We start from the raw sequence: 22,028 nt of genomic DNA on the forward strand, positions 1-22,028 counted from the left end.
ACTTTTATCTATACGGGGTGGCCTATCGATATTAATGAATATCGGTATTACCCCGTAAGTAAAACTAACCAGCAGCTGATCTGGTCATCTTAGATACTCATCTCTTAGCGGCATATTTGTAATGTCTTTACTGGCCAAAGTATATCGACGATCGATCATCGATCAATGTGTTAAAGGGTGAAATTAAAACATAAGTCATAGGTTTTTTGTGCAGTGAATATATTAGCAGATTTTTCCCGGCTTTCATCAAGTTAGCGCCTTAGCGGCCGCCATTTTTCCCGTCAGTACTCATTATATCCCCCAATTATCCGTTTTTGAGGTTTGCGAAAAGCGTATGATATTTTCTAAATTTAAATCTCGTGATAACGGTTTTTGCTAGGGTTTGGTATGTTAATTTCGATAATTGGATGATTTAGTATGTTAGTTGCAAACCTATTTGTTTCAATTGTTTGGTTGATTTGTTAAGAATTCCGAACTTCGAAAATTTTCAAGAATTAGGGCTTGATTTTTCTACTGGTTAGCAGTTCCGTAAAATTTAGTGGTTACTTGAGATGATCATGTGAATGTGTTATTTAATTGTTGATTGAACTGGTATGATTATTGGATTGATTTGGTAATGATTAATGAACTGCTTATTACTTGGTTGTTAGGTCCGATTTGACGGTAGGTTGGCGATTTCGTATTGTTAGTGTGGATTGATTACTGGGAAATTTGTTGTAGATTTCGTTGTTAGAGATGTGAAGTTGTTGTGGACTCGGAGTTACGAATTACGATGGTTATTGTGAATTTTTGATAGGTTGGTCAAACCCTAGGTTTGATGGTCGACCGGTTGTTTTATATTCTAGATTTCTAGCACGTGAACGGAAATGTTACCCCTTTGAAGGGTAATAATGTGGTTTTTCTCATTATATGATTATGTTAGCAAACTCAAATGATTTTATCCTATCACAAGCTTGTTAAATTTTCGACCATGAGTCAAAATAGCCTGCAAAAAAACCAAAGAAGGGAAAAAAAGAAAACCAAGAGCAGTTTAGCTTAGGGGGTGATGCGTATTTATTAGGAATTTTGCACATATTGTCACAATGTTAAGTACGAAATTGAGCTTTTTGATGTTATATTGATGTGTAGGATTTTGGATGAACAACAAGGAGAACAATCAGAAAACTATAAGGTCATTAAATTGCTTCAATCACTCACTAATGCTGTAAACTGGCTTATTGCATCAGAATTTGTGGCACATTCTTCTTCCTTAAAGACACACAAATTTAGTGGGAGAAAGGGGAATTAATTTATTGAGATAATATGAATTAAGCAACTTGTGAATTTGATCCTGAAATTTACATGTATCATCATCCCCCTTTCATTCCCTTCATGTGTATAATTTTTTTTCCCCCCTTGATGTTGTGGTTTTATCTCTGATTGTTTCCGATAATGTACTGCTTCAATGATCAGTGCTTAAGATATTTATCCACTTTTCCTACCCGTTGATTGGTTTACATCTTACGGAATGTTGCACTAAGAATGCAGCTCAGCACAAATCTATATCTCGGAAGACCTCCTAGTCTAAGCCTGTTGACACTTGACAGTGCTTTAACTTTTGATCCAGACAAGATAAGGGTGATTTCGAGTTTAATCGTAAGATTCTGAAAGCATATGTAGAATTCGCTTCTGCTGAAAGGGATTCAGAGCTGAAGTTTTCGTAGGAAGTTGAATACAGTGCGCACCTGATGAGAAATCTGATATCTCAAGTTCAGTTGATTTTTTGGTCACTAATAGCAGTAAAGGCTCAAAACAAGAACTGCAGTACACTGAATTCAATTGCAGTTGACGTTTCAGCTGATATGTTTGTCTCAAATGTGAAAAGTTAGTTAGTCAAAGCAGCATGGTTGTCTATTCTTCGTTACAGGAAGCTAGAAACGTATTGATTGTATTTTGTTCGTTTATGCATTTACCTTTGCAGGTTTGGTGGAATACATTTGGTCGTGTTTATAGTTGAAGGCTACCATTCGTTCCCAAACTGCCACTTCCTGCCCTCTCTCAAGGATATGGTCTGTGCAAGGACAGTGATGAAGAAGGCACAGGGGCAACTTCATGCATGCAGGGTTTTCTTTTCAATCTCGGGGAGGATGGATATGGTGTTAGTGTTGCTCGAGAGTCTCAAAATAACAATGCCACATTTTGAAAGTTTTGGTAAGCTTTTATGTATTGAATTGCATTCATTTGACATGGTAACGTCTGAGCTGACTGATACAGTAATTTAGTTACCTAAAGTAGCAATTTGAACAGAATGAACTGACATATGGTTCTAATGGATTCTGTTCTCTGTGCTCAAGAGGGGTGCGGCCATGAGGCTGTTCACTTAATTCCCTCTGAAGATCCCAGTTCGGCGGGACATGTCTGGCTGTTGCTTTATTGTATGCCTTTAGTTACAGCATTACAGGAATTCTTGCATAAACGACGTCATTTTGCATCAAACTTTCAACCCTAAACAAAAGAGAGGAAAAATTAAACGAGTAAAAAGATTCATCAATGGAGTTAGGCATAGTTATCAAGAATGCTTGTATTAAGAGATGACCGTGTCAGAGTCTTAACCTCGATAGGATGGGGTCATCTGCAAAAACCGAATATTTTATTTCCAATGGTCATCGACAAAGATTTCAACTCATGCTGACATTTAATTTTCTGCTAGCTTACTGTTTGACATTTTTGATATCATACTAATATAGACTTACTAAAACTTTTACTTCACGATATTTAGTATTATTAGTTTTAAAAGGAAGCTCAAAACTTAATGGGCATATACTTATTAGAATAAGACTTCACTTGTGGGCATCTATGATGCGGGGTTCTGTACTTCTGTAAACTCTACCACTTAGCTTTCCAACTAAGTGAGTAAGTAGGCTATTATTATGTTATGAAAACAAAAACGTTTGCCTCAAGTTATGTATTAAGGGCATGCGAATGGTCTTGGGATTTTCTCATTTAATGGTCATTGCTACTTATGTGGAACTATATGTATGATGCTGATCACTGAGATTGAATTGATGTTAAGTTCTATGTACATTATTGATGGGAATGTGGGAATGTTGCTCTTGAGCCTCTTGGAATCTGCTTGTTAGAGTAGCAGAATCTCATTGGAGTTTTAGTGGTAATTTTGGGCTTCTGTTCCTTATCTAGGACGTTAATGCTTGGTAAATGTGCGCAGAGGTGTTTTGAAGAGAATTATTGATGTTTTTTTTTCTTTTTAACCATCAAAACTAACTTCTACAGTGTTAGGCATTGCTTCTTTTCCATATTGACCAATTAGGTTGGAAGGTTTTTAACTCTCAGGGTAGAAATGAAGAATACTTTCTAGATTTTTTTCTCCCAGGTTTGGAACAGGGTTGGTATGACTTGGCTGGCTCACTCCAGAATATTACAGCAGAAGTCTAGTGTGTGCCTTAGAATCGATATTGAAGGGTTGAAATTAGAGTAACTGGATCACAATGAGGATCACTCTCTTTCCTCTTTTTTGCCAAGTCATCTACCATTAGGACATCTTTCATTGTCTCATTTCTGCTTTCAAGCCCTGGTTGATATTTTTGTGAGGCAGTAAGGTTTCAGCTATTGCAATTGGTGTAAGTTTTAAAGATAGCGAATCAGGGTAGAGTTTATTGAATAGTTACCAAGACAGTGATGAAGATATATATTTCTAAGCCTTTGTTAGGTAAAAAAGAATTGGAAGGAAAAAAAGAGAAAGGAAGAGAAAAAAATATGGGTTCCTGTGTTTGCTTGGAAAAAACATACTCCCTCCGTCCCTTAATACTCGCACCGGTAAACCGGTGCGGAGTTTAAGACATTTGAATTGACTTATTAATTTAATGGGTGTTAGTTGATAGTGGGGTATTTTTTAATATAGTTAGTGGAAAATGTGTAAGAGGTGGAGAGTGGTGAGTGGGGGTGTGAATTTTTAAATGATTTTTTGTAGGGAATATGGGTGTAGGTGGGGTTAATAAGTAAGTGTGAGAAATAATATAATATTGGTATAAATTTCCATTTATAGAAGCGGTGCAAGTATTAAGGGACGGCCCGAAAAGGAAACCGGTGCAAGTATTAAGGGACGGGGGGAGTATGAGACTTAATGGGAAATGGAAGGAAAATATCATTAATAAATCTTCACTTTTCTTTTCTACCAAAAGTAGGGAGGTTTGGAAGGAAAGAGAAAAACAAAACCTGTTTAATAATTTTCCTTTCCTTTCCACTCACTTCCTTTCATTTAAACCAAAAAATGAAAAATAAATTAAGTTTCTTTTCCTTTCTTTTTCTTTCTCTTCCCTTAAATTTTCCCTTTCTTAATTCCCTTCCTTTATTGCCTATTTGGTTCATTATTAGTAAAGGAAAGGAAGAGAAAAGAAAGGAAGAGAAAAGAAAGGAAAAGAAGGGAAGGGAAAGATATTTTATTTTCATGTGTTTGGTTTAAGAGAAAGAAATGAAGGGAAGAGAAAAGAAATATAAATGACAGCTTTTTTATTTTCTCTTTCCTTCCGAATTCCTCCAATTTTGGGAGGAAAGTAAAGTGAAAATTGTACAAAGGAGTTTTCCTTCCAATTCCCTTCCTTTCCTTCCATTTCCCACATAATTATTTGTACCAAATACAAGAAACATTATTTTACTTTTCCTTTCTTTTCTTTTCCTTCCAATTCCTCCCAACCAAATAAAGCCTTAGTAATGTCGTACCAAACAAAATGTAAAAGGAAAAATAACTAATTAACCAATTAGATATTATTAAATTGTGCATTTTAAAATGACAATCATGTATCACATGCATATAAAAGTAGTTTTCTAATATTTTAGCCAAAAAGCACTCGTTTTTATAAAAGCATCACGTCGGAATTTTCCTATTCCTAATATTGCAGATGGAGTAAGTTTTTAGAGCGGACCATTTGGCTATTGTCCCACACGTAGGGTCCAATTCGGACAAACAAGTCGGTTTGCATTGGGTTCATCGATTCGGGTTGAAACGGGTACATTTGGCTATCGGGTCGAGTCGGGTGGGTTTGGGTTGAGTAATTAACGATTCGGGTTGGTATTAATCCACTTCGTATTAATAAAACATTTATTGTTTAATTAATAACTAATAGCGTAGTAATTAATAATCTATAACGATGAACTAATATTTAATAATTTTGTAAAGTTTGTAAATTCAAGTCTATCATATATTCGTACTAGTCTTATATGCACGCTATGCATGCGATATTATATAAAAAAAATTAAAGATTGTGTTATGACAACTAATCACAATAAATAATATGCTAGAAAAATTGTTCAAATAGTTCATATGAAGAAATATTAGATATAATATCTAATTACAAGCATTTACACAGCTAAACAATGTAATACACGTATATTGTATGACGAAAAATCTAAATTGTAGTACTAAAGTAAAGAAAATTAACATATAAATAGTGCGTTTCTTAGATAAATTGGAAAAAAGAATATTGGAAATAGATTCACTTTTTCATAGAGAAATTGTAAAAAATAAAAAATAAAAAAATAATAATAATCGGAAATTAGGTTTTGATAGCGAGTACAAAAAGAATGTCGTTGAGTGGATTATTTGGACTACAACATTGAGCGTCGTTCCACCATTTGGACTGCAACATAGTGTTTTTTTTTTAATTTGTAATGAATTAAAATGGAGAGAATTAAGGGGTGGTGAATTAAAATGGAGAGCATTAAGGGGTGATAAATGGAGAGAATAAATGATTTTGTCATTTTTACCCAAGTTATTAGCAATGTAACATTAACAAACATACATTATGGAGGTGAAAATTAAGGGGTAATTGATTGACTTTTTGACTTTTTTAATTTCTTTTTATTTTTTATTCGTGTGTTATTACGGAGGGTTAGTTTGCTGTAAATAAGTACTTCCTCCGTTTAGAAATAGTTGCATCACTTTCACTTTATGCACTATTCATATATTAACTTTGACTCTCTTTTTACACATATATAAAATATAAATGTTATTGTATAAAAAAAATGGTTGGATTAGTCTTAATGTATACTTTTCAAATTATCAAAAAATAATTAATTTTACTAATGGATAATTAGAGATATTAACGGTCAAAGTTGTGCGTTGGAAAACGTGAAAGTCAAAGTGATGCAACTATTTCTAAACGGAGGAAGTATTTGGTAAAAAAAAATATTTTTTTAATTCATGGCTTTGATTTTGGTGGGTTAAGTTAGCTGTAATTAAGTACTTGGTAAAAAAAAAATTCTTTTTAAAATTTTGAATTTTTGCCAGTTGTTAGTTGTTGTTTCATTAGTGGCGTAATTTGTGGTAGAGCCTACGTAATCTTTACTGTGATTAAGTTATTTTTTTGTATTTTTTCGAACTTTTTTCCTTTATGACATTATTTATTGTGGCTATTGACTGATTTTCTTTTTTCCCTTGTTTATTGTATTTAATACTTATCTTTATTATATAAGCCAGCTCCTGAGGTCATTTGAGTAACTTAACTTTTCGTGTCCACTTGCAAAAATACAAAAATACCCTCCCCCGTTCAACAGCTAATCTCAATTATAAGGCTACTTTTATTCAGTAACGTTCCTCCCTTCCTGCTCTCATGCCTCCCGTCATTCTCTTCTCTCTCCTCCCTCAAATCCTCCCGAAAAAACCCAAAAAGTCAAAAAAAAAAAATCAAGATCTAACTGAAAAATTCAAGACCTAATCTATGCAAATCGAGATCTTCTTCATGACCCATGCTCCGACAATTCTGATTCGCGAGACGTGGTCGGAAAATCTTCCGGTTGTTTGACGCCTCTGCTACCATGACGTCTACAAAAATTTGCTACATCCACCGCCGATTCAGAAGAAAAGTCACACAGAGGAAGAGAGAGAATTCGAGGACATCCTCCCATTTCTTTGACAACCAATTAACAAGAAATATCCCAGCAATTATTATACGCATTCACAAAATTCAATCGAAAACCAAAATTTCCCCAAAATATAGTAGTTTTCTTTGAATTTTTACCCTGGAATTTGTGCATTTCGTCCAATTTCTGATCTGGGTTCCCCAAATTTTGTCTACTTTTGTGGGATTTGAAGTTTATTGGGTATTCCAAGCTAGGTTACAAAATTTCTGATTTGATTCATGATGATGTGGAGGGACCCTGGACAACCGGCAGATTCTTATTATGAAGTCAGACCTGATATTACCGATGCTCCAAAGACCAAGTTCAGGATCAAGGTTTGTTGGGTTTTTTTTATTTTTTCGCATTTATTTTCAGCTATTAGCTATTGAAAATGTTGATTTTGTCTAATGAATTTTATTTTGTACTTATATTATACGACCTGCAATTGCAATGGTTGCATAAAGTTGTGAGGAAAATGGTGAATGTTGCCTATGTCTTGCTCAATTGACGTATTAGCTTATGAGTCGGTTTTCGATTTGTTGGATTTCGGAAGTGATGCTGCAACAAACTAGGGTTGCTACTCCCTTTACCATCTTTCTCTTGCTTCTCTTGAGGTTGTTCTTCTTTCTCCTTTGTCGTTTTTTTTCTGAATGTTATGGGATGGCAAATTATCTTATCAAATTCATATGTTCAAGTCATATGAATCTATTTTTACAATGACTATAATCTTTCCAATGCAAATAGCCATGACTGTAGTAACTATGAGGGGCTTCACCAGTAGAAAATTGTGGAAAACACTTAAGCATGATATTCATTAGATCACTAACACCAACAATTTCTATAAATTATTCTTCCTGTTAAAGAAAATATTCTTTTTATTTGCATCCAAGGTGAAAACAAATAAATACTTTATTTTAAGTTAATACTGGTCACTGATGAAGAAATACATTTATTTATTCTGCTGTTTTTATTCTTTCTGTATGAAGTTATCTTTCTAAGATTTGCTGGTGGAGTGGTTTTGTTGGAGGTTGATTATTATCGTTTTCTGCTATTGTCTTCTAAAACGGATAATAATTATTAATAATGGTAAGTAAACTGTAATAATATATAGCATGTAAATTGTAATAGAGGAACATAAACTTTTTACAATTTTTTGAACCACACTTATAGCAGCAGGAGAGCAGTCCAGAGTTTTGACAGAAAGAAGTGGTTATATCATATTGCATTTTTGAATTAGATCTTACTTTGGAGCTTAATGTGTAGAAACTTGGGACTAGCTTTTGGATGTTGTGGTGTGTCTTATTATGGTTTAGTAAAGCTGTTGCTCTAGACTCTGTGAAGTGATTTTTCAGCCATTGGTCGATACATGTTTCCATAAAGACACCAAATTAGAGAATGGGATTATTCCATTGAGTGACTTGAACAAAATTTCAGGAACACTTCAGGTTGTTTGTTGTAGGACCGAAGTATTAATGTGCTATGTGTGTGGAATTGGGCGGGAACTAAGGGTTAGAAGACATATCCCCTTGCTGCAGACTTGCAGGATATCTATCAAATGTTGGCAGAAGCGAGCACCAGCTGTCCAGCATACTAAGCTTATCTTTCAATTTGTTTAAACAAGTTCTGATGGAGAAATTTTAATTTGGAGGTCTTATGTGTTATGATATTAATGTATGTCGGTTAGTATTTGAAAAATGAAAATAATTATCAAATTAATATGAGTCATTAGTGTCACTAGAAGCATCCATGTTTAGCTTTCTTGGAGCATTTCTATTTAATACATGGTAAATGAATGAGGCATATTTGCTTTAGGGTTGTACATGATTCTCATAAATATCCTGTATCTCAATTTTGTTGTCTTCTTATTGTAATTTAATCAATGAATAATTATTTTGATATTTTTTGTTTTGCTAAATCATTCAATTTCTCAATGCAGCCACCGAAAGAGTAACAACAAAAATACATGTGTTTGCATTTGGTGTAGTACTAATGGAGATAATAACCGGGAGAAAAGCCTTAGACGAAAGCCTAGCAGAAGATCAAGCACAATTAGCATCCTGGTTCAGAAGAGTGCTCATCACCAAAGAAAGCATAAGAAAGGCCATAGACCCTAACCGTGATAGTGATATAGTGGAAACTTTCGAAAGCATTTGCAAAGTGGATGAGCTCTCATGGCACTACACAGCTTGAGAGCCACATCAGCGTCCTGAAATGAGTCACGCAGTTAACATCTTGTTGCTCTGGTGGAGCAATGGAGGCCTGCAGAGCTGGAAACAACAATGATTGTGTTGGGAAAAATATCGACACGAGTCTTCCTCAAGCTCTTCAGAGATGGCAAGCTGGTGAGACTACGACTATGAGTGAATATAGTAGTGTTATGGATGATGATAATAGCAGACATTATCACTCTAGCTCCTACTACACCTACTATGGGGGAAAGCTTTACCAACTTCAATGGTCAATGATGTTAAATTCTTATAATTGTTAAGATTCATGAACCTTATAAATGGGAGGGGGTTGGTGATGACTGATGAGTGAACTCCTTCTCTCGAGGCCGAGCAAAAATCGTTAAATCTCAAGGGGGCATGCTAAACTTAATTTTGAGATGGCTGTTTTTGAGATGGGGCAGAGTATTACCACTTGAGATTTAGAGGTTGTTTTAGCAGATCATGTGTGAGAAATGTTTCTGTTTTACTTTTGGATTATAGATGTACACTTACAATTTTTAGTTTTTATATAATCTCGCACGCATCGCGTGCATATAAGATTAGTTGTTAATATAATTTATGGTTAGTAGAATAGTAGGGGCATGTTAGTCTTTTTATAGGGGGACCCCAAAAGTGCATTTATTAAAATAACAACAAGTGTTCCCTTATAGAATAGAGATTGGTTTAAACAACAACGAGACAAACATATTCAACAACGAAACGAGCAAACAAGTTCAATTATTAATGAATAAAGTCTATTTAGTTAAAACAACATAGTTTTCCGATTAGTTGGTCGGTTATAAGTTATAATGTAATGAATCATATCAATTAAGTTTAGTAATCGATTAATCAGTTGAATACGAGTCAATAAAAGAGTGCAAGACTAATAAAGTTACACGAACACATAAGTTTGATAACTAGACCTAATCAAGACAAGCCCGACCCTTCGGTCAGGCCCGCCCCGCCCGAAATTTTTGCGGGTTTGGACAGAATTTTTTGGCCCGATTTCCGAGCCCGGCTCGGAAATTTATTTTTTTGGGCGGGTTTGGGAAACACAAAACTACACTTTTTAGTTATAAATTTGGCCCGACCCGAAAATGGCCCAAAAAGCCCGGTATTTTAGGCCCGGAAATAGCGGGCTTGGGCACAAATTTTTGACCCGGTCCGACATAACGGACTGATTTTTCATGCCTAGACCCGACCCGAACCCGGCCCGGTCCGCTGTTTGATCAGGTCTATTGATAACAGTGTAAGTAATTAAGGACTACTCCCTTCGTATTTTAAAAAGAGATGCACTTTCCTTAAACGGCCACATTTTTGAAAAGAGATACACTTTTCTTTTTTGACATGTTTTGGTCCCTACTTCCCACTATATTAATATTTTTCTCTTTCTTGTGGTACCGATACTTACTCACATCATCTTTTTACTATAATAAATAATTCACTCACTACTCCACTTTCATCTTACGAAGTATATTTTAGTAAATTCAACTCACTCTCTTAAAACGACGTGCCGATCAAATTGTATGTCTTTTTAAAATACGGAGGGAGTATAACATTTTACATTTGATTACTCTAATAAGATCGATAATAACTGATGAATTGATGATCATAACTATAAAACGGTTTGGGTTAAACGTGTCAAGGGTTGCAAAACGGTTTGGGTTGAACGAGTTGCGAGTTGTAAACGGTCCGGGTTGAAACAATTCGGGTTATAAACGGTCTGGTTGTAAAATGTTTGGATTAAACAAGTTTTCTCAGGTTAAAAGGGTTTGGATGAAACAGATCGGTCACTAACGGGTTTCAGATCCATCGGTTCGGGTAGAAACGGTTCGGGTTGTCGCAAAATGGTTTGTTATCGGGTTCCAGGTCTTAATCGGGTTTAAATTTCCAAGTCGGCTATATTCGGTTGAATAACTTGCGGGTTAATAACAATTCAAGTTTTAAATGATCGAATTAACCCAACGAATTTAACGATTCGAATTGAGAATTGACACCTCTGCCTACACGAGTTACACCAGACACACACTAACAGTCTAACACTACCACACGTCCACAGTCCACAGTCCACAGTCCACACACAATTTTTTAAAAAATGCGCGCGCTCACTCATTCTCTCTCCTCTCACACAAACACACTCTCCCTCCAAAGTTGAACAGCACCGCAAGAGTTCATCAGCAACCGCCGCCGACGAATTGTGCAACCGGTAATTCAGCTTTCGTCTAGTAAGAGGCCGCCATTTCCCCCGTCAGTACTCATTATATCTCTTTTCCCCCCAATTTCCGTTTTTGAGGTTTGCGAAAAGCGTATGATATTTTCTAAATTTAAATCTCATGATAACGGTTTTTGCTAGGGTTTGGTATGTTATTTCGATAATTGGATGATTTAGTATGTTAGTTGCGAACCTATTTGTTTCAATTGTTTGGTTGATTTGTTAATAATTCCGAACTTCGAAATTTGTCAAGAATTAGGGCTTGATTTTTCTCCTGGTTAGCAGTTCCGTAAAATTTAGTGATTACTTGAGATGATCAGGTGAATGTGTAATTCAATTGTTGATTGAACTGGTATGATTATTGGATTGATTTGGTAATGATTAATGAACTGCTTATTACTTGGTTGTTAGGTCCGATTTGACAGTAGGTTGGCGATTTCGTATTGTTAGTATGGATTGATTACTGTGAAATTTGTTGTAGCTTTCGTTGTTAGAGATGTGAACTTGTTGTGGAGTCGTAGTTACGAATTACGATGGTTATTGTGAATCTTTGATAGGTTGGTCAAACCCTAGGTTTGATGGTCGACTGGCTGTTTTATATTCTAGCACGAGAACCAAAATGCTAACCCTGATTGTGGCTTTTCTCATTGTATGATTATGTTAGCAAACTCAATTTATTTTCTATCACAAGTTTGTTAAATTTTCGACCATGAGTCCAAATAGCCTGCAAAGAAACCAAAGAAGGGGAAAAAGAAGGGAAAACCAAGAGCAGTTTAGCTTAGGGGGTGTACGTACTTGTTAGGAATTTTCGCACAATTGTCACAATGTTAAGTGGAGATTGAGCTTCTTGATGTTGTATTGATGCATAGGATTTTGGATGAACAACAAGGAGAACAATCAGAAAACTATAAGGTCATTAAATTGCTTTCATCACTCATCCTAATGCTGTAAACTAGCTTATTGCGTCAGAATTTGTGGCACATTCTTCTTCCTTAAAGACACAGAAATTTAGTGGGAGAAAGGGGAATTAATTTATTGAGATAATATGAATTCAGCAACTTGTGAATTTGATCCTGAAATTTACATGCATCATCATCCCCCTTTCATTCCCTTCATGTGTATTTTTTTTTTACCTTAATGCTGTGGTTTTATCTTTGATTGTTTCCGATAATGTACTGCTTCAATGATCAGCGCTTAAGATAATTTATCCACTTTTCCTACCCGTTGATTGGTTTACATGTTACGGAATGTTGCACCAAGAATGCAGCTCAGCACAAATCTATATCTCGGAAGACCTTCTAGTCTAAGCCTGTTGACACTTGACAGTGCTTTAACTTTTGATCCAGACAAGATAAGGGCGATTTCGAGTTTAATCGTAAGATTCTGAAAGCATATGTAGAATTCGCTTCTGCTGAAAGGGATTCAAAGCTGAAGTTTTCTCAGGAAGTTGAATACAGTGCTTGCACCTGATGAGAAATCTGATATCTCAAGTTCAGTTGATTTTTTGGTCACTAATAGCAGTAAAGACTCAAAACAAGAACTGCAGTACACTGAATTCAAATGCGGTTGACGTTTCAGCTGGTATGTTTGTCTCAATGTGAAAAGTTAGTTAGTCAAAGCAGCATGGTTGTCTATTCTTGGTTACAGGAAGCTAGAAACGTATTGATTGTATTTTGTTCGTTTATGCATTTACCTTTGCAGGTTTGGTGGAATACATTTGGTCGTGTTTATAGTTGAAGGCTACCATTCGTTCCCAAACTGCCACTTCCTGCCCTCTCTCAAGGATATGGTCTGTGCAAGGACAGTGATGAAGAAGGCACAGGGGCAACTTCATGCATGCAGGGTTTTCTTTTCAATCTCGGGGAGGATGGATATGGTGTTAGTGTTGCTCGAGAGTCTCAAAATAACAATGCCACATTTTGAAAGTTTTGGTAAGCTTTTATGTATTGAATTGCATTCATTTGACATGGTAACGTCTGAGCTGACTGATACAGTAATTTAGTTACCTAAAGTAGCAATTTGAACAGAATGAACTGACATATGATTCTAATGGATTCTGTTCTCTGTGCTCAAGAGGGGTGCGGCCATGAGGCTGTTCACTTAATTCCCTCTGAAGATCCCAGTTCGGCGGGACATGTCTGGCTGTTGCTTTATTGTATGCCTTTAGTTACAGCATTACAGGAATTCTTGCATAAACGGCGTCATTTTGCATCAAACTTTCAACCCTAAACAAAAGAGAGGAAAAATTAAACGAGTAAAAAGATTCATCAATGGAGTTAGGCATAGTTATCAAGAATGCTTGTATTAAGAGATGACCGTGTCAGAGTCTTAACCTCGATAGGATGGGGTCATCTGCAAAAACCGAATATTTTATTTCCAATGGTCATCGACAAAGATTTCAACTCATGCTGACATTTAATTTTCTGCTAGCTTACTGTTTGACATTTTTGATATCATACTAATATAGACTTACTAAAACTTTTACTTCACGATATTTAGTATTATTAGTTTTAAAAGGAAGCTCAAAACTTAATGGGCATATACTTATTAGAATAAGACTTCACTTGTGGGCATCTATGATGCGGGGTTCTGTACTTCTGTAAACTCTACCACTTAGCTTTCCAACTAAGTGAGTAAGTAGGCTATTATTATGTTATGAAAACAAAAACGTTTGCCTCAAGTTATGTATTAAGGGCATGCGAATGGTCTTGGGATTTTCTCATTTAATGGTCATTGCTACTTATGTGGAACTATATGTATGATGCTGATCACTGAGATTGAATTGATGTTAAGTTCTATGTACATTATTGATGGGAATGTGGGAATGTTGCTCTTGAGCCTCTTGGAATCTGCTTGTTAGAGTAGCAGAATCTCATTGGAGTTTTAGTGGTAATTTTGGGCTTCTGTTCCTTATCTAGGACGTTAATGCTTGGTAAATGTGCGCAGAGGTGTTTTGAAGAGAATTATTGATGTTTTTTTTTTTAACCATCAAAACTAACTTCTACAGTGTTAGGCATTGCTTCTTTTCCATATTGACCAATTAGGTTGGAAGGTTTTTAACTCTCAGGGTAGAAATGAAGAATACTTTCTAGATTTCCCCCCCCCAGGTTTGGAACAGGGTTGGTATGACTTGGCTGGCTCACTCCAGAATATTACAGCAGAAGTCTAGTGTGCGCCTTAGAATCGATATTGAAGGGTTGAAATTAGAGTAACTGGATCACAATGAGGATCTCTCTCTTTCCTCTTCTTTGCCAAGTCATCTACCATTAGGACATCTTTCATTGTCTCATTTCTGCTTTCAAGCCCGGGTTGATATTTTTGTGAGGCAGTAAGGTTTCAGCTATTGCAATTGGTGTAAGTTTTAAAGATAGCGAATCAGGGTAGAGTTTATTGAATAGTTACCAAGACCGTGATGAAGATTTATATTTCTAAGAGTCCATTATGGAATTCTGTTTTAATGGTAGTGAACCAGGGTTACAGAGAACTTTTTAATGGCTGGAGGGGATTCTTATCTTCTATATTTATTTAGCAAGCACCTGAGTAGTTACCATGGAAGAAGACAAGCTGTCCAGAGGCTTTCAAGACAATTATTTGTCAGAAAGTTTATAGGCGAACCTCCTAACTGCATAGACGAAGAATTTTGACCCTCGGTAGAAATATTTTGGAAGTGTTAGGAGGACTTTTCAGCTTCAGTTTATATAACATAGCCTTGAGCTGTTTGATTAGATCCCTGACAAACTGTGCAGTCAGGAGTTCTGGCTAAAATTGAACTTCAGACATGGATGCCACACAGTGGATGATGCGAATGACATAAGATATATGGTGTATTGTTAGCAGGTTCTTTATATGCCATACTATATGTAGAGAGTAGATCACTAGATCTCTTTTCGTCGTATGGGCTGTGGTGTAGATCACGAACTTTGAATTTGGTTCATCTCACATTGTCACTTAACTCTGGATTTGTTAGGGGCCAGAAATGGATACACCTACCCTTTTGAGCTTGCATTTCTGTGGAAGTACATTCCTATATCTTGATTTTGGAAGTACACATCTACTGACACTTCTAATCTGTACCATTATTGGTTACAGTTCACTGAAATGCAGCGAAGCTCCTCAAAGTGTAGGATTACTGGTTGTTTCCACTATTGTGCGCTTCATATGAATAATTATTTATCGAACATCTATATGAAGCTTTACGTAATATCTTACACTGGGACAATGCCCGGAAAAATGACAGTGCCTGGTAAGCAATAATCACACTGGTTTGTAACTGAAATAACCCCACTAAGCAGGGTTCTTCAACCTACTAAAATTAATCTATATACTCTTTAGCTATCTAGCCAATAGTGTGAAAAGGGTCAGGACAAACAATCATCTGACCAACCACAAAAGGATATTGGAGTACTTTACGAGTAGTTATGATGTCATCAACATATATCAACATCAATCTGAACCTTGCTCTTCAATGGCTTTCCTATTTGAAAATTTCCAAGTGGAGGGGCAATAGGAGCCATAAGTTCACCATATGAGTTCCAGCAGTAAGGATCATATAAGTGATACCGTTCTTGCAGTGGCTTTAGTTGTATGGTATTTAATGATATGTCTGTGCATGGTAGTTCATCACTGCATGCTAAATGTACAGGCTTTACGGTGTACGTGCCTTTAATATTTTGAAACGTGACACCTGATACAGCAACCGCCGTCGTTTGATTCTTGCATGTGCTTTTGTCGCAATAATATTGGTCTATTACTATTGGAAGCTGAACTTCATTAACTTGAATGTTTGAAAATGTCACACCTTTCACAGATCCTGAACCACCCTGCAGAATAAAGCAGTCGGAGACATATTTAGCTATGCATATGGTGATGATGTTGCATAAGTAGAACCAGGCTTTAAATGCTATTCGGGTTTAGTTTATGAGTTAAATTTCTTCTCAGGTTCTGAGAAATCTGATTTTTTACTTTTCCTGTTTAAACTTTCGAGCCTTGTAGTTTGAGAGGCCCTGTTTGCTTTACCTGATTTTTACTGATTAAAGCATTTAAAAGTATAAAACTGATTTTTTCTGATTAAAACTGGTTTTAATTTATTAAAGCTGATCTCTACTAATATTGATGAGAACAAGGCCTTAATGATTATAATAATACCAAATTATACTTTGTTATGTTGTCAACTGATTGCATTAATGTATGTGATTATTTTTAAATGCTATGTATACCTGCCATGTCTTTATGCGGACTCCAGTCATCGTGCCATGCATGTTTACGTCTCTGACAGTGACATTTGAGACACATGCTTTACTGTTATACCTTCCCAGACTCCCAATACTGATGCCATGTCCAGGTCCGCAATTTACACTGTGTATGTATACATTCGAGCATCCTGTTTGTATGGATATACAATCATCACCTGCATTCAGTTGTTCGCGTTAGATACTGCCACCATGGCGTGTGAATATGTGATCCTGTTTAATATTCAGTTTTTATGTAACTGGAATTAGTTTTCCTTGTTTGAGTTTATCTTGAACTTGTATTGCAATTGTTCATGGACTTTGGTTGTGGAGAAGGACCATTATAAGGTTCTGGCAGATGGCATCTTATTGTGGGTGGTCCTGTATTCATTCGCATCCTATCCCTATGGATTTAGTGGTGACAATTATCTTTTGTTACTTGGTTGTAGGTGGTTGTAGCCCCAGAAGGCCAGAACATATTTTATCTGGAAGATGGCACTTGCTAGGTGACAATGGAAAAATAATGGTTGAACTCCATTGTCAGGATGATAATTTGGAGGTAACTCTTAGATTTAATCCCCTGTATCCCAGTGTTGTTGCTTTCTCAGTATCAAAATTTCTTTATATTTCGTAGGTATTATATTTCTTGATCAGATTCTGAATACTAATAGTAAATAGTGAATAGATACTTTTGATCCAGAAAAGTGTTTTTACCACAGGCAAGGCTGCTGGAGTGAATGAGCACATCTTTGGAATTTTGGAGGTGGATTCCATCAGTATTAGGACTGTCACCTGGTGATGATACAGTCACTGAATAAACCAAGACTCCATTACAATTGTCGAACTTGAGATGACATTGAGGACTGTTTTGAAGTGTTATTCCTGTGACCGTCACGTTAATGCTTCCGTAAAACCTTAGTGCCTGTGCAACATGAGAGATCCCTTGTTAGGATAAATTGCTGATCCTGAAACAGAATTATTACCGTGTTTGTAATTTGGTGATTTTGGTAATTACCGTTGGCTTGACACTTGGCATTTTCCCGCTGAGCTCACTTCTCACCTATGACATGGTTGGCATATAGTTAGTTAGTGGACTGTAAACATGTTTTGGGTAGAAATCGGATGAGCAAAGATAATTACCGGCATTGGGGGCTTTTCTAAGATTGTGTCATTTAAGGGGATAATCATTTCCAATTCATGATCTTCCGATTCATCGTATGGAGCGTCTGTCCACCAAACAGAGCCACTTCCATCAATGACGCCCTTCCCCTGTATGGTAATTCCTACCAGTTTTGTGAAGTCCATCCACCACATCAGGTTAGATTTCCAAGCATTGGGACTTGTTGGAGCGACGATAGTCCCATCAAGCTAGAGCGTATGCATATTTAACAAGCCAGGTTAGAACAACTTCTACGGATAATTTACTCTTATAACATAAGTTGATTGTCTGATTTATAATGCTACTTATGTATTTATCAATTACTCAACCGACACAACATGCAATCCCCTTCCCAACAAAATTAGAAAAACATGGGGCTGAAAAGGAATAGATTCAATGAAGTAAGAAAAATAGAAAACGTAATTGAGTGATTGGTGATTACCTGAAAAATAATGTTTCGCTGGCAGTAAGGACCAGAGAATGAAATGGGTCCCACAAGGAACTGATATCCTGATGGAATCAACATCGTTGATGACTCAACTTTACAAGCTGATGCCCATGCATCTTGGAATGCCTGCATTGCACCATAGTATATTTAGCGAAAATACATTTATTGTATCTGTCAAAATACTTTTGCGCACAAACTTTATGGTTGGTTCTCATGTGGCAGTTTGTGCATTTGCGCATATAATTAAGGCTGAAATCTGGACCCTAACTGCCATAACTAGAAAATTTGTCACCGGTCCTAAACCTTATTAGCGTTGTCCTTTTTTACTTGGCCCCCCTCATGTAGAGGGACCAATTTATTTCACTGTTTTTGAAGGACATGACTTTTTATTTTTATTTTTATTTTGCTCTAGATTTAATCAATTATCTCTAACTATCCTTTAAATTTTTCTTCTGTAACTTAATACGGAGTACTCCTCTGTAGGATTGTCCGTTGTCGTTCAGATCACGGGTTTATCAGCAACAGCCTTCTTTCAATTATGGAGGTAAACCTTAAAACAGACTATTTTCCTTTGTTTAGATAAAGTTGTGTACGTCTGATCACCTTTACTCCAATTCTAGATATAAGGTTCGTTTGAGGTTTTGGGTTTATAGCCTAACTGATTACCTAGGTTAGAATAATTTTGTTTTTCTAATAGGTTGTGTGAAATAATTAATACAAAAACTTATATGTGACGGTCTTATGTATAAGACCAATTTCTTACCAAATAGTTATACTTTATGAATAAATATGAATAACTAGTTAAACACTAAAACATTGTGATTAAATATTTATGTTCAATAATTATAATGAATCAAATAGCTATACTTTCAAATTAAATAGTTACATTGCGTCAGTGTATAATGATGACATCACCAGTCTTATGCATAAGACGATCTTATAGGAGACCTATTCAATACTTTTAGCGTGCTAAGATAAACGCACCTAGTTTATCACCTCGATAAACTCTTGAAAGATGTCAAGATGTTGACTTTATATTCAACACCTATGACTGACAATGCATCAATTGTACTCCTTTTATACAATTATATTTTATGCATTATTTAAAAAAAAAAAAAACAGAGACAATTTGTTTTGACTGTATATTTTATGTACATGCAATATGTTTGTATAACTTTTGTGTACGAATTTTCACTTGAATATACATCCTCATATTTGTTAAGGGGATAAACTTGGTGTTTCTCTTGCTACGATTTCTATATAATAAAAATATATTTGTATTATTGAGTTTCTTTTGTTTATTTTATTATTCAAGATATCGTTTACCATTTTTACCTAATAAAATATACGGAGTACTTCAAATCACACTTTGTTTTACCTAAAATAAGCATCCATATGGTGCATAATGACATTTTGTGCTAATGTCAACGTTACTAGTGGTACTGTGGTACATACAATGATTAAATTAAACTGGAAAATGTTTAACAAAATAAAACTTTTTTTTTTTAACATTTTGAAGTAAGTGTTAAAATTTCATGGTATGAGCAGCTTTTAGGAAAACAGAGCAGACAGAGTATAATGCTTGCTTAAGTACTGAAACTGAAGCCAGTTCAGTTCTTCAGGAGTCCCTAAGCACGACAATTCACCAGTCTGCATTATTCATAATTTTATATTTCTATAATGTATTTTACTGACTTTCTTAAGAGTGTTTCAAAATAATAATTCACTTGATTATTGGAGTTTCTTGTGTTATCTTTCTCCAGTTAGTAGCTTAAATAATAACAAAAATTTAGACCATCTTGTTATATTGAGTGGCTAATATCTAAAAAAGTGACTGAGGAACTATCATGTTCAAAATTTTACCTTAGTGTCATCACTAGTACCATCACCTTTTGCTCCATAATCAAGCACACTGAAAATGTTGGAACCCTTTGGTTCTGGTGATGGAACTTCCACTATTGGTGTAGGATTTGGTGGTGACTTGGCTTTAGGAGGCGACCTTTTATAGTATGGAGCTTTCTGAATTGGTGGAGGCAATGGCGATGGCGTGTCCACATCTGGACTCGGCTTTGTTGGAGAATGAGGTTTTGGCTTTGGTTTACTGCTGTGGTGGTGATTGTGGCTGTGATATCCATGACCTTTACTTTTCTTTTTTAGCAATGAGGCTGAAAGAGGTCTACTATAATGCCTGCCTCTTCTAGCATTGCACGCATCAAAATTTGTAGACCAAAGGAGTATAACAATGAGAAGCATTAATGTGAGATTTTTGATGTCTAAATTACTCATTTTTGTGGTTCTACTAGGACGAGCAAAGGGAAGGAGGAGGAAAAGAGAGAGAGAGAGAGAGATAGGGAGGCTGTATAGGAAGAGGGTTAGGAAGAAGAGAGAGACGCACACAGAGCAGGTGCTACTTCTGATAAGTGATAACTAAAAGTAGAGGTGGTTGTGGTTTAAATAAGTGGGGAATTTCTAACAACAGAAGACTATGCATACACGAGCCAATCTTCCATAACGCAAAGCATTTTTGTTTTATTCCTCCAATTCTTCAAAGCTAGCTTTACCATCATCATTCTTTTGTTCAATAAAACCTTTTTTTTTAGGATAATTTTGTGAGAGCCCTCATATTCTTGACATGTGTCGCTTTCTTGTTTGCATGTGAACCATCCAGTTGGGTTGTTGCTAAATTCTAATATAATGCTCCTTGATTACTTTCATATTTCCAACTAGGCAAGCATTTTGCATTAGCATTCTCGTGAATTTCTCTGAAAGCTTAATGACTATGAAATGTCGTATAAAATACGAAGTATGACATTGTGTACCGCTTAAGGTATTGACTTTAAAAATAAATAAATTACAATCTAATTGTCTTTAAGACGTAAGTTCGCATTACTACACAGTTGACAGTTTTATCATTAGGTAAAATGTATTTTGTTTACTTTCATATGTCCATGAGCTTTTACTATTTTGATTATTGTTCTTGTGAAGTACTACCGAGTACCGACTTCCTGTAATCGTTTTGATTTATTGTTTGCCCATGTGTGAGAACTATAGTATTAAGACTGATGCATCATATGTTTTATTTCTAATGTAAAATTAATAGGAACAGCTTCTAATTCTTAATCTCCCCTGTTTTTCTTTTCCATGGTGTAGGATTTATATGCTCCTATTCTTTTAGTAGTGTTATTTGCACTGGAAAAGCCAAAGAGTGCACGTGACTGGGTATCATCATATGGCTATAAGTTTTTCAAGGGCTCTGATTGTAACAGCTCTCTATGGATCACATGCAACATTCACGGGCAAGAGTTTTTGTACTTGTCTTCTCAACCAACAGCAAATACGGGGCCAGAGGTATCTGTAAGTCAAGTTTTTAATACTCTTTAAGCCTTGGTATTTTTTAATATGCATGATTTATTTACAATTTTCTCAACTTTAACCCCTATGGAACCTCTCTAAGAGAGTTCAAAATGTTTGAAGTAGAATTTCTCGGCGACACATAAATATATATGTTAAAGCCTAAAAATGAATCAATATTATTTTTATGAAATATTTAATGTCGAAAAAAGTAGCTTCCACAGCCTGTCAAGTTTATAACATAGACTCATTAACTATATGCAAGAGATATAGTGTATAATATTTTAAGTGATAATTAATTAAAATATATAACTTGAAGGCATTGATCAACATATTTGTCGTTAGGAAAGGGGGTGGATAGTTTGTATAAACATCACTCTAATTGGAACCACCTTTTGAAGGGATTAAACAGAAAAGAGTTTTATGAGTATTATCTGATACAAAAAGTACAATTTATAACTTTCAATTAACATCAGCTACAGTTGTAGCTAATCCAGGTGAAACCTGTTCTGTGCAGAGTAATTACTGA

The 22,028-nt window shown here is 35.6% G+C and overlaps 3 protein-coding genes across 10 annotated transcripts; 2 read left to right on the plus strand and 1 right to left on the minus strand.

Moving 5' to 3' along the window:
- LOC130459659 (uncharacterized) lies at positions 1-9,677 on the plus strand. 7 transcript variants are annotated; one of them, XR_008919222.1, is made up of 5 exons: positions 8-1,863; positions 1,961-2,190; positions 2,334-7,229; positions 7,359-7,508; positions 8,831-9,677. XR_008919222.1 is itself a non-coding variant. In XM_056827147.1 (4 exons), the coding sequence occupies exons 2-4, from the start codon at positions 2,046-2,048 to the stop codon at positions 9,006-9,008; spliced, it is 405 nt and encodes a 134-aa protein (XP_056683125.1). In that variant the 5' UTR covers positions 1,534-1,863; positions 1,961-2,045; the 3' UTR covers positions 9,009-9,677. The 7 variants fall into 7 exon arrangements, 1 of the variants encoding a protein (XP_056683125.1); XR_008919234.1 differs by having other exon boundaries at positions 55-1,863; positions 7,148-7,229; XR_008919231.1 differs by lacking the exon at positions 7,359-7,508 and having other exon boundaries at positions 1-1,863.
- A 1,499-nt stretch (positions 9,678-11,176) lies between these two features.
- LOC130459669 (uncharacterized) lies at positions 11,177-17,921 on the plus strand. Of its 2 annotated transcripts, XR_008919241.1 has the most exons (3): positions 11,177-12,894; positions 13,015-13,244; positions 13,388-14,063. XR_008919241.1 is itself a non-coding variant. In XM_056827158.1 (2 exons), the coding sequence occupies exons 1-2, from the start codon at positions 13,100-13,102 to the stop codon at positions 17,173-17,175; spliced, it is 330 nt and encodes a 109-aa protein (XP_056683136.1). In that variant the 5' UTR covers positions 12,932-13,099; the 3' UTR covers positions 17,176-17,921. The 2 variants fall into 2 exon arrangements, 1 of the variants encoding a protein (XP_056683136.1); XM_056827158.1 differs by lacking the exons at positions 11,177-12,894; positions 13,388-14,063 and adding an exon at positions 16,991-17,921 and having other exon boundaries at positions 12,932-13,244.
- On the minus strand, positions 15,473-20,610 carry LOC110782965 (polygalacturonase At1g48100). Its single transcript, XM_021987253.2, has 7 exons — positions 20,012-20,610; positions 18,143-18,274; positions 17,682-17,909; positions 17,557-17,601; positions 17,256-17,463; positions 16,530-16,720; positions 15,473-16,133 (listed from the first exon to the last, which is right to left on the minus strand). The coding sequence occupies exons 1-7, from the start codon at positions 20,432-20,434 to the stop codon at positions 15,741-15,743; spliced, it is 1,620 nt and encodes a 539-aa protein (XP_021842945.1). The 5' UTR covers positions 20,435-20,610; the 3' UTR covers positions 15,473-15,740.
- Positions 20,611-22,028: the final 1,418 nt, after the last annotated feature.

Source organism: Spinacia oleracea, chromosome 1, assembly GCF_020520425.1.
Source record: "Spinacia oleracea cultivar Varoflay chromosome 1, BTI_SOV_V1, whole genome shotgun sequence".
In the NCBI taxonomy this organism is placed as follows: Eukaryota; Viridiplantae; Streptophyta; class Magnoliopsida; order Caryophyllales; family Amaranthaceae; genus Spinacia; species Spinacia oleracea.

Bases quoted from the DNA above. Each gene is read 5' to 3' on its own strand.
- LOC110782965 (XM_021987253.2), bottom strand. From the start codon at position 20,434: ATGAGTAATTTAGACATCAAAAATCTCACATTAATGCTTCTCATTGTT. The intron at 17,602-17,681 runs GTAATTATCTTT...ACCATGTCATAG, and splicing joins TAGAAAAGCCCCCAATGCCG to GTGAGAAGTGAGCTCAGCGG. The intron at 16,721-17,255 runs GTAAAAACACTT...AACTGAATGCAG, and splicing joins CTCCAGCAGCCTTGCCTGTG to GTGATGATTGTATATCCATA.
- LOC130459659 (XM_056827147.1), top strand. From the start codon at position 2,046: ATGGTCTGTGCAAGGACAGTGATGAAGAAGGCACAGGGGCAACTTCAT. The intron at 2,191-7,147 runs GTAAGCTTTTAT...GATGATGTGGAG, and splicing joins GCCACATTTTGAAAGTTTTG to GGACCCTGGACAACCGGCAG. The intron at 7,230-8,830 runs GTTTGTTGGGTT...TTCTCAATGCAG, and splicing joins AGACCAAGTTCAGGATCAAG to CCACCGAAAGAGTAACAACA.
- LOC130459669 (XM_056827158.1), top strand. From the start codon at position 13,100: ATGGTCTGTGCAAGGACAGTGATGAAGAAGGCACAGGGGCAACTTCAT. The intron at 13,245-16,990 runs GTAAGCTTTTAT...ACTTGGTTGTAG, and splicing joins GCCACATTTTGAAAGTTTTG to GTGGTTGTAGCCCCAGAAGG.